Below are 12,483 nucleotides of genomic sequence, written 5' to 3'. Positions count from 1 at the left end.
TAGACTCCCTCTAATTCGAACACGGTATAATTCGAACATTCCGTGTAATTCGAACTTTTTCGTCGTACCGATCTTCTGCAAGTCACTTCAAGTCAAAATCGAATGCATAATTCGAAGTACGAAAAGTGCGCCGGTTGGATAATTCGAACCCAGTCTTCGTACAGAAGAGCTATTTACAGTACATTGGCTATGTCCTTTGAACGCTTATTTCGAAGTGAGATTGAGTTGCTATCCTTGTAATTCGAAGTTCATTCTTTTCTCCTTCTCTAGCCAAGAGTAGCTCAAAAATCGATCGATGGTCCGCTGCAGGATCGACTATAGCGTTCAAGAAACCCACCTTCTCTCGGAATTTCTTTCAAGCCCGTGCGAGGCAAATTGCAAAGGTTTGATTGAAGACGACGTCTTCCAGGTGGCTGACTCTCTTCGCGGATCTCGATTTTCTTCACTAGAAAATGAAGATGTCAAAATGATTTTGTGTCGATCCAGTGTGTTGATGATCCGTTGTACACGACCGGTACGACCAGCTATGTTTCGTTGATGCAAATAAAAATGTGCAAAAAATATTCAGCATGCGATTTCAAGCATTTTGACATACATATCAGTGCATGGGGCTGCATTTGGATAATTAGAAGTTCTGGATAATTCGAAGTTAGGGCCTGGCAATTTGAGGTTCGAATTAAAGGGAGTCTACCTGTATTGGCATTCTAATTTTCAAAAAACTGCTGTTGGACCGCTCATCCACTGGTATGCATGTGTTATGCATGCCTTTGAGTCAGTATTTTATGACTTGGATGATGCGATCACCACGGCAAGTTACGTTAGTTTGTTATGAGATACACTCTGTACAAGACGTTGGCGACTTTTGTTCTATGTTCACAGATCATTTCTCCCGGATTGGTCGAGAACTAACAAATCTAGCGATTTTGAATTTTGATAAAATACTCGAAATAATCGGATACTCGATCGAATATTATGAATGAGTGATCGATTGGTCAAAATAGATACTCGTTTCACCCCTACCGCACAACCATAATAATGTGAGACCGTCCGTGCCTGGCGAAGTGGTCTATAGTAGCAGGCTGGTCGCTAGTCAAGGTGGTCTTTAGTTACAGGTTTTACTGTACTTGCAAGTTGTACTGATGGGTGTATGACCAAGTCCAGTTAGCCCAGTTAGCCAGCACACCATTTGATTGCACTATTTGATGTCCAGGCAAGCCGCAGCAAGAAATCTGATTTTTTTCATGGTTCACGTGAGACTCGGCTGGAAACCGAATTTTCCGCATCCGCAGGAACGCCACCACCCTTCAAGGATCAAGGCGCAGATGCAGCTCCTAAAGCGGTGGGAAGTGAGGAGATCAGACCCACCAAAGTGGATGGGAATGGGAAATCTGATATTGATCCTGTATAAACTCGGCATGTGAGACAAAACCTAAGCGCTCTATTGAACAAGTGCCTTATATAGCACCCCCCCCCCCCACACACACACACACATCCCCTCTTTGAATTCTTCCCTCCACTCATCAGACTCTTGCATACACCCCCGATGGTCCATGATGCAAGTACCAGATTAATGAGAACTCAAATCAAGTATCATGGTGGTCACAGCCATTGTATTACTACAACAGCTGTGACATTCTTGTCAACTACAGTCCATTCAGAAAAAGATGGACTTCTAGCTTTTGGCCATAAATGGGTCAAACTTTGAGTTTTTTAGAATTTTTTTCTGCAATCCCCTATGGAATCCTCTTCCAATTATGTTTCTGAAGTTTTTTTGTCCAAAAAGCAAGCCAGAACAAGAATAGGATTTCGGCCAGGTTTTGCCCCAAATGCACTGAATTGGGAAAAACCATAAAAATCCAGGCCGTTTGACCCCGCCTGCAACAGTGCATTGTGTGGTTCGAAACCCCAGTTCAGGTACCCTTTTTGGACCCTTTTTCAAATTTCAAATCTTGCAGCACTGCACTGCGTACGATGAAATCACGAAAAATCGCCAAATACGGGAGCTCACCAGAGTCAGGGCCCATCTTTTTATGAATGGACTGTAACTTGCTCAAGTGCCCTGCTGTAGGAGCAGGCAATGGTACTGATAGTACTGCAATTTCACCAATTTCCGGTGCGCTTTTATTTTCGGTACTTTTGGTGCATTTCTTGCGTACCTAGAATTTCAACAGCCACACGTACACGAACACTGTAACATCCATCATCAGGGACTGCTTCTCTGTACCTAAAATGCCTGTTCACCTAACCTGGTCCGTTGCCCTTGCACCTAAAAATTTTGAGTACCTAAAATTTCTGAATTAGAGCAGTTGGTAGTCGATATTGCTACCTTCACTAGCTGCAGATCTACGATGATATGAGGAACATGAATTCAAAGTACAGTGCTGGCAACTGAAATCCAACCCCTGCGCTCACATCGCAAAGACCCAACACGGGATCGTAAAACTACGAAGTTGAGACCGCTAGAATGTGAACGCATCATCGCTCAGGGGTCGGATTTCAGTTGCCAGCACTGCACTGTAGTTTGCCGCCCATGCTGACCTTCTAGACCTTGATGTCCATGTCCATGGTGACAATACTTGAAGCAGAGTCTGTGTAGGAGCAGTGCATGGCAGTACGTACAGCATGGTCACAGTTCTCTGGTTGTCCAGTGCTGCAAATACCAAAGGAAGATGCCGACACGTCCGTGGAGCCGATCGCATCACCCAGCTCCAAAGCGAAACATGTAGACTGCAACAGCTGCATCTGACGCAAGGTTGGAGTAAGAGGCTAAAGGGTGATGATGCCAAGCTTGTCGCAGTATCAGTAGTCAAATCGGTATCAGCAGCCACATCGGTATCAGTGGCCGCAGCCGTATCAGCATCAGGCCAGTCAGGGGCAGTGCTTGCATGTCGTAGCCAAACAAAGGGGTGTCGGAGATGAAACACATGCCTCCGGGGTTTCGTTTAGATCCAGTGTCACCAATGAGAGTAGCACCACACACACAGCCCTGCTGCCATTGCACATGCTACCACCTTGGCTACACACAGCAGGGCAATGTAGACTCTTTCCTGACGAGGAAGCACCAATGCCCACAGGAAGCCGACGTGCAGCTCGTTGAGACTAAACGTAAAGACACCACTGTCAGACGTAGACACATATGTCCCCGACGCTGACTGTACCATTACGCGTCATCTGCCAGACCAAACAAGGAATGGTGTTGTGTGAGATGGAACCCAGCTGTGGACAGACTAAGGAAATCAGCTGAGCTTCAGGACGTCACCAGGATCATGCAGACATAATGCTCCCCAGGGGCTGGCGTTTTCGCTTTAGAAGTAAAACACCACAAAGTGTGCAAGGACAGATTCACAGAGGATATTGAGAGGTCGTGGAGACCCAGTTCAGATACTGATGCTGGAAGTTTGGACGACGACGACAACTATCGCAGTCCAATATGTCGCCAGTGCCGCCAAGGATGGGTGTCTGGTGAGATGGAACCCAGCTGTGGACAGACTAAGGAAATCAGCTGAGCTTCAGAACGACACCAAGATCATGGAGACATAGTCCTGCCCAGGGCCTGGCGTTTTCGCTTTAGAAGTAAACCACCACAAAGTGTGCAAGGACAGATTCACAGAGGATATTGAGATTTGAGAGGTCGTGGAGACCCAGTTGCGATACTGATGCTGGTAGCTCGGACGACGACGACAACTATCGCAGTCCAATATGCCGCCAGTGTCGTCAAAGATGGGTGTCTGGTGAGATGGAATCCAGCTGTGGACAGACTAAGGAAATCAGCTGAGCTTCAGGACGACACCAGGATCATGCAGACATAGTGCTCCCCAGGGCCTGGCGTTTTCGCTTTAGAAGTAAAACACCACAAAGTGTGCAAGGACAGATTCACAGAGGATATTGAGAGGTAGTGGAGATCCAGTTGCGATACTGATGCTGGAAGTTTGGACGGCGACGATAACTATCGCAGTCCAATATGTCGCCAGTGTCGTCAAGGATGAGTTGAGGCTAAACACAAAGCCACCACTGTCAGACGTAGACACATATGTCCCCGACGCTGACTGTACCATTACGCGTCATCTGCCAGACCAAACAAGGAATGATGTTGTGTGAGATGGAACCCAGCTGTGGACAGACTAAGGAATCAGCTGAGCTTCAGGACGTCACCAGGATCATGCAGACATAATGCTCCCCAGGGGCTGGCGTTTTCGCTTTAGAAGTAAAACACCACAAAGTGTGCAAGGACAGATTCACAGAGGATATTGAGAGGTCGTGGAGACCCAGTTCAGATACTGATGCTGGAAGTTTGGACGACGACGACAACTATCGCAGTCCAATATGTCGCCAGTGCCGCCAAGGATGGGTGTCTGGTGAGATGGAACCCAGCTGTGGACAGACTAAGGAAATCAGCTGAGCTTCAGAACGACACCAAGATCATGGAGACATAGTCCTGCCCAGGGCCTGGCGTTTTCGCTTTAGAAGTAAACCACCACAAAGTGTGCAAGGACAGATTCACAGAGGATATTGAGAGGTCGTGGAGACCCAGTTGCGATACTGATGCTGGTAGTTCGGACGACGACGACGACAACTATCGCAGTCCAATATGCCGCCAGTGTCGTCAAAGATGGGTGTCTGGTGAGATGGAATCCAGCTGTGGACAGACTAAGGAAATCAGCTGAGCTTCAGGACGACACCAGGATCATGCAGACATAGTGCTCCCCAGGGCCTGGCGTTTTCGCTTTAGAAGTAAAACACCACAAAGTGTGCAAGGACAGATTCACAGAGGATATTGAGAGGTTGTGGAGAACCAGTTGCGATACTGATGCTGGTAGTTCGGACGACGACGACAACTATCGCAGTCCAATATGTCGCCAGTGTCGTCAAGAATGCGTTGCTGGGGCAACAGCAAGTCTTCCAGATGGCATCAATTAGAGAATGGTACGTTTGCCCAACACGGTGTTGGCCCGTTTGGTAAATCCGCTCGCTGCATGTTCCCTACTTCCGATCTGTCTAACGATGTCGGACACGACTGACGCTCTGATGGCAGGTGCAAATGTCCTCTCCGGTCTGGGCCGACCGCAGGCCGCGCTCCCACTCCGGCAGCTGAAAGATGACTTAGAGTTCGTAGAACGAATAAACGTTCGGTTTCTCCGCAGGCACATCCACAGAGAGCTCCAGGCGAGCTGGTGCCCCAGCAGACCAGGCAGGCAGCACCATGCCGAAAAGCTGAAACGCTGCCTCAAAAAGCAATTCAAAGGAGACAATTCTCATTTTGCCTTTCGAGGCTCAAGGCGTATGGTGAGGTAGTGTATTCCTCTGATCCGGAGGTGGAAAAAGTCACGGAAGCCGTCGCCATTCTGCTTTCCTCCGGGCACAGGAGCTCCGAAGAGTAGCAAGTTGGCAGTTGCCTACGCCTGACCATCGGTGTCATGTGACGCACAACCTCTTCCATTCCTGCACGGAGATCCACTCTCCTATCAAAGGAATGAAGCGTAGAATGCCCTGGCCAGCGACAGCCAGTGCTAGCTCAGATGCTGACACTGAATTGCTTGTGTTGTTGTACAGTGCACTGGCCTAGCCCCTTGGCGATGCGAGCCAGTCTTCTGGACTAGTCTTCATCGTAGTCCTGTAGAGTTGCAATAGCGCAACAGCTACACAAGACAATTCGAACAATGGGAAAGGATATCATCACGTACGGCAAACACGGAAACATTCTTGAAACAATTGTCAACCTGACTAGGCCCATGGTGAGACAGTCACAGGGTGCCCTGACGTCCAACATCGTCGAGGCAGCTCGGTGAACACATCACTTGCTACCCACGCCGAAAACCTCTTCGACAGTCAGGGGAGGGGGTCTTCATTTCTGAGCTGTTTCTAAGCTTTGCCTTGCGGACTACGAGGGTGGTTTGTCAGTTGAACAAATTACCCTCTCTGCCTGCCCCCCCCCCCCCCCCCCCTCTCCCTGCACCCCACCTCAAGCACAACTCTCTGTGTAGAATAATGTAGTACACGCTCAGTCACTTACGAGACGCGTGGTGCTGCTCCTCTCGACAGTTGACAACGTTAGAGCGAGGCTCGTTACTTGCAGCGCCAACAGAGGCGGGAGCTGCATTCGGCATGCTACACAGCACGAACAGAACAACACGGCGTATAGGGAATAAGAATACAACAGTACAGCAGTCATGAGTGCTATTATTATAGATGTTGCTCTATCTGTCACATGACTATACAGGACAGACATGTAGGTTACAACTCCACTCAACCCATGCACGGGACAGCCATGTTGGTTTCCAACTCCACTCAACCCCTGCATCTATGGGCCACATGATGTCAGCCATGTTGGTTCCACTGTCCATGTGCCAAGTACAGTAGTAGAGTGCTAAATCCTACTCCTCAAATTATGCTACCCAAATCGCCTGCACTGTCACCACACTACCGTTGTATGCTTGTCCATGCGTGACTCGCACCAATGCGCTGGCTGTGGTCACGTGCGCCGTACGTCATGGCACCAAACAATATGGTGCATGCAAACAATGCAGCCTCATTTTGCCTTGCATGCCAAAGTTCTTCTTGTTGGGTTCAATCCATTTTGTGGTTGACCAAACTTGCCAGATCTCGGCTTTTTTACCCAAATCCCATTTCCATATCACTCATTTACATGTACTTTGACACAGTAAAGGGTGCTGGCCACTTCCATTTACGGCTACTCAGGGCTCTCGGTCTCAGCCACTCAGCCTTCACTAATGCTCTTGGCTCATCAAGACTGCTGCTTCAACATAGATTACCTGAGTATGACCGACCATTTCGATTCCTCTCTCCGCAGCCTCTCACTCTGCTGACCGGCCCTCCCCGTTCCCCAAGCAGTCTGTTGTAGTTAATGTGTGTGTGTGTGTGCGTGTGTGTGTGCGTGTGTGTGTGTGCGGGTGTGTGCGGGTGTGTGTGTGTGTGAGTTTGTCATGGCTTGTACTGCTTGCTAAAAGAGCACACATACTTATGAGAGGTGACGCCGAAGGGTTGTAGCAAGCGGCGAAGTCCACCGCTCCGGAACTTGAGAGAGTGCGCTGCAGGGGCTCCGACGGTTATCACTTCCCACATGCCTGATGTGAATTACACACAGTAGAGCAAGAATACACACACACACACACACACACACACACACACACACACACACACACACACACACACACACACACACACACACACACACACACACACACACACACACACACACACACACACACACACACACACACACACACACACACACACACACACACACACACACACACACACACACACACACACACACACACACACACACACACACACACACACACACACACACACACACACACACACACACACACACACACACACACACACACACACACACACACACACACACACACACACACACACACACACACACACACACACACACACACACACACACACACACACACACACACACACACACACACACACACACACACACACACACACACACACACACACACACACACACACACACACACACACACACACACACACACACACACACACACACACACACACACACACACACACACACACACACACACACACACACACACACACACACAGAAAATACACACTCAAAGTCAGGGCAGACACCTACCCCAAACAAACACCCCTACTTCAACATCTACACCATCACGCTGGAGAGCACAGAGCAAGTTGCACGGGCGGAAGTAAAAATAGTATCGGGAACATGGGGAAACCTCAAATAACAGGGCTTTGGATTTATTTAGATTCCCCTGGAAATCTGGCAACTGCCTAAAAGCTACTACAGTCGTCGCCAAAAAAATCCGGCCAATGCTATGCTAGCTACCGGTAGCTGTACGTGGCCGCATGCACTGCCACTGCCACTGCTAGTGCTAGGCATGCACTGCCACTGCTAGTGCTAGTGCTAGGCATGCACTGCCACTGCTAGTGCTAGGCATGCACTGCCACTGCTAGTGCTAGTGCTAGGCATGCACTGCCACTGCTAGTGCTAGGCATGCACTGCCACTGCTAGTGCTAGTGCTAGGCATGCACTGCCACTGCTAGTGCTAGGCATGCACTGCCACTGCTAGTGCTAGTGCTAGGCATGCACTGCCACTGCTAGTGCTAGGCATGCACTGCCACTGCTAGTGCTAGTGCTAGGCATGCACTGCCACTGCTAGTGCTAGGCATGCACTGCCACTGCTAGTGCTAGTGCTAGTGCTAGGCATGCACTGCCACTGCTAGTGCTAGGCCTGCACTCGATACTCCGCAGTGCACCGTCTGTGCTGTGCTGTGCTCGACTCGACTGCAGCAGGCAGAGTGTAGCGCGGACTGTTTTAGTTCAGTGCTGTGCTGCATGCTGGTAGACCTTCTACTGTAAATGCATGCATGCATGCATGCGACAGGCACCATGCCACTGTACACGTATCCATGGCAATGGCCGGATTTTTTGGCGACGACTGTAGTATTAAGTGTCAGTGTAATGATGTGAAAAAGGGACAAACATTTACTCACCTTGCCTCTTCCGAGGAGTTACCGGTGCAGTGTCTGCAAGACCAGAACACACACACACACACACACACACACACACACACACACACACACACACACACACACACAGACGCATGCACACGCGTGTACACACACACACACAGACGCACGCACACGCGCGTACACACACACACACAATTCAAAAACGCATGACTTACACTCCTGACTCAGCAGCGTCAGGGTCAAAGAGAAACGCACTTGATACAAGCTACTGGACTGCGCGTTCGAGTATACCGGTACAAGTGTGAATGCGTGCAAACACAGTGCCGTCTACTTGACACTTGGTGCGGTTGATTCGCATTTGCGATCCGTCTCTAGCAGGCCTTTTTGCCGAAACAAACGATTAAAACGTGTCTATGCGCCCGTGGATGCATGGCCACATGTGTCTTTACACCCCTAGACTACAGTGAATGTGTGCAAGTCAACTGTGAATCACATTCACTACTTCACAACTGCAGACCGCACTAGAGATCAAGTCTCCGCACACCTTGTCACAAAGCAAGCTGCAGAACATTGCACCAGCTACACTGTGAGTGCAGGTCGGCCAGTAGCTACCGTTGTGGGTGTGTGTGTGTGTGTGTGTGTGTGTGTGTGTGCGCGCGTGCGTGTGTGTGCGTGTGTGTGTGTGTGCGCGCGCGCGTGTGTGTGTGTGCGCACATGCACGAGTGCGTGCGTGTGCGTATGCCAGCTACTCACCAATAACTGCCGACATCTCCACAGACGAGCCCGGCCGCATGACCTTGATGCCGACCGGTGCTGCCGCAGGTCCTGGTAGTGACATACCAAACATCTCTTCGTGTGACATTGCAGGCGACACCGGGCTGCCAATCGGATTCTTCCTGTAGGATACCGAGCTGCCGAGACCCTCCCCCGCCGACGGCAAGTGGTGGGTACGCGAGAGCGTGGACAGCACCGAGTCACCCATCTTCAGGCGGATGCGCTGCACGTGCAGGTTGGTGGCGACGAACTCCAGACGCTGCTCGCTTTTCAGTCGGCTCGGCTTGAACGTCATCTCCCCCTTGCCTGTCCAGCACATACAGACGATGAGCACACAGGCAATCTGTGTCAAAAGACGCGTATCTTTTGTTCTCCCTCCTAACCCCTACATATCTGTATTGCCGTGGTTGGCTATCACCTTGGCTGGTGTTTCCGCTGAGTCTTGAGATGTTGCAACAAATATACGAATACAGTCAACTTCGCTAATAACGACTGCGGATATATACACAACTTTGCGGATAACGACACTCGGCGGGGCATCAGAAAAGTATCCTTATTCACGATGTGTCCTTGTACCGGAAGTCTCATTATATGTATACAGGTAGAATGGACGTTGCTCTGGGCATGGGAATTCTGTTGTTATTCGCGCGAACTGTCGTTATATCCGCAGTCGTTATTAGCGAACTTGACTGTATCTTTTATGAGTCTATCCAAATCCTACGAAAATGTCAATCAAGTCTCCCTGGAGTCCCTTTCTTTTGCATGTCGTAACTCCATAAACACAAACAAAGTCTGTGTAACATGATTGTCTACAAACAAAAACAACAAAGCGTCAATCAGATCCTATTAATCTACTTCAACACAAGTACATGTTAACTGATCTTTCACCATTGCTGTGATTCCCACCTTTACTTTGTGGGCATGTAAAGCAAGCGGCAAGCATCCAGATTATTCTCACTATTGTTGTCTGATGGGCGCCTACTTGTTCGTGAAGCTCAGAGTTGCAACACTTTCTCCCTTCTCTTCTTGTTGTACATCATGTATATTATTATTATTATTGTGAACATTTCCGCGTTGAAGCGCATCAGTAGTATGGTGCTGAGTTCACAGCTTCGCTTATGCTGAATGGCATGGTTTGGCTTGGCTTGTTGTATGCGTATGCAAGTACAAAAGATATTTTCTACAGTCAGATGTAAAAGAAAACAAGCTTCACGCACCTAGCAGCAGCTCCAGTCGATTGATCAGGTCAGTGTAATAGGTGATCGTCTCCTGCAGGTCGGCTTTGAACGCCTCGCATTGGCCAGACCAGGCGCTACTCAGCTGCAAACCATACACCATACACACGCATGCATGCATGCACACACACACACACACACACACACACACACACACACACACACACACACACACACACACACACACACACACACACACACACACACACACACACACACACACACACACACACACACACACACACACACACACACACACACACACACACACACACACACACACACACACACACACACACACACACACACACACACACACACACACACACACACACACACACACACACACACACACACACACACACACACACACACACACACACACACACACACACACACACACACACACACACACACACACACACACACACACACACACACACACACACACACACACACACACACACACACACACACACACACACACACACACACACACACACACACACACACACACACACACACACACACACACACACACACACACACACACACACACACACACACACACACACACACACACACACACACACACACAAACACACACCAGCATAGCACACCATCATTGAGCTGAACCGGCTCCGGTCCAGCCAATCCGGCCGACAATTGTAAAACGTGTAAGTTACAAGTGAAGTTCACATGTTCGCACTACCACCCGCTACACGTAAAACACGCACATACAGTCAGACCTCGCATAACCGCACACATCCGTTTTCCACAAAATATCCGGATAGGCGAGGGAACCGGATAATCGAACACACACACTGTATGTATGCAAGACATATGACCGGATAAGCGAGGTCTGGCTGTATACGCCATGCAACACAACGGAACATGAATTATCGCTCCGTGTAGTGCGTAGGGCTGATGGAGGTACACCCATGTCTTTCTTATCCGGGCAGTCCGGGACCGGGCACTGCCCGTAACCTTGAAATGTCCGTAACTCCGAATCACATACATTTTGATGGGGAAGTGCCAGAGATCTGGGATATGACGTCATCACTTCAACATAATTGCCAAAAGAGTAGTAATATTTCCACTAAGACTTATCCAAAGTGTGCCCGGTAGACCGAAGTGCCCGTAACTTCGGGATGCGGATAACCAAGGTATGAGTGTACATGTATTGCAGATAGATACTGACAGATAGATACTAAAGTTAAAGACGCCATTAGTTCTACTGATATCCACACAGCTCAGTCTGGTGCGACTGACCTTTCTAAGGTCCAACAGTTGTAACATGAGACTGCGATCTTCGTCGATAAATATCCGCCTGCAGGAACATGTCGGAAGACACCACCAAAACACGAACACCCCGGGGGGAAATCATGACAGGCACGGGAACAGCAGCACAATATCTAAATATCAGTATACACGTAGGTCGAGTCCTGGTAGGTCTCAGCCTAAGTACAGCACACCGAGTCCTTAATCCTCTACTGAGCAACTACAGTGCTCGATAAAGTCCGATCACGCGAGTCAGGTACAAGCAACGGGCGCTGTGCAGCCCAAGACCTGCGAACACTGGGATGGTCGCAGGCGCAGGGCGGGTGCAAAGCGGACACACTCGACCAGACGTCACTGAGCAGCACTGTACAGCCACACAGCAGTAGAATATTTTACTGAAGACACAAGAAAGGGGAGAGAAGTAGCAGGACAAAATAACAATGGGAAGAGTAGGGGATCCACGAAGGAACCTGTGCTGGCGAGGCAAACCAACAACGCCGACCTGTGGTCTCGGCGTTATCGCAAGCTTGCGCACCATGAGACTTTTACGGGGAGAGGGGAGAAGACAAATTGGAGACTTACAGCAGCTGTATAGGTACCGTCCACGTGTACATGCTCTCTCCCATCAACTCCACTGCCTTGATAGACCTGTCCAATTGTCTGTCAATAGCAAGGGAAAACACACAGTGGA

At 49.4% G+C, this 12,483-nt stretch overlaps 1 protein-coding gene across 1 annotated transcript in view; it reads right to left on the bottom strand.

The window, feature by feature from the left end:
- The window catches only part of LOC135810075 (inositol polyphosphate-4-phosphatase type I A-like), a 57,753-nt gene that overhangs the window by 22,802 nt on the left and 22,468 nt on the right, over positions 1-12,483 (bottom strand). Inside the window, exons 15-21 of the mRNA XM_065323547.1 lie at positions 12,375-12,452; positions 11,784-11,841; positions 10,494-10,596; positions 9,256-9,582; positions 8,524-8,556; positions 6,977-7,082; positions 6,011-6,105 (exon numbers count right to left, since the gene is read on the bottom strand). Coding sequence (XP_065179619.1) covers positions 6,011-6,105; positions 6,977-7,082; positions 8,524-8,556; positions 9,256-9,582; positions 10,494-10,596; positions 11,784-11,841; positions 12,375-12,452 — 800 coding nt within the window. The remainder of the gene's footprint in view (positions 1-6,010; positions 6,106-6,976; positions 7,083-8,523; positions 8,557-9,255; positions 9,583-10,493; positions 10,597-11,783; positions 11,842-12,374; positions 12,453-12,483) is intronic.

Source organism: Sycon ciliatum, chromosome 1 (assembly GCF_964019385.1).
Source record: "Sycon ciliatum chromosome 1, ocSycCili1.1, whole genome shotgun sequence".
Lineage (NCBI taxonomy): Eukaryota > Metazoa > Porifera > Calcarea > Leucosolenida > Sycettidae > Sycon > Sycon ciliatum.
The sequence above is the reverse complement of the archived record's forward strand: the minus strand, read 5'-3'. Positions and strand labels throughout refer to the sequence as shown.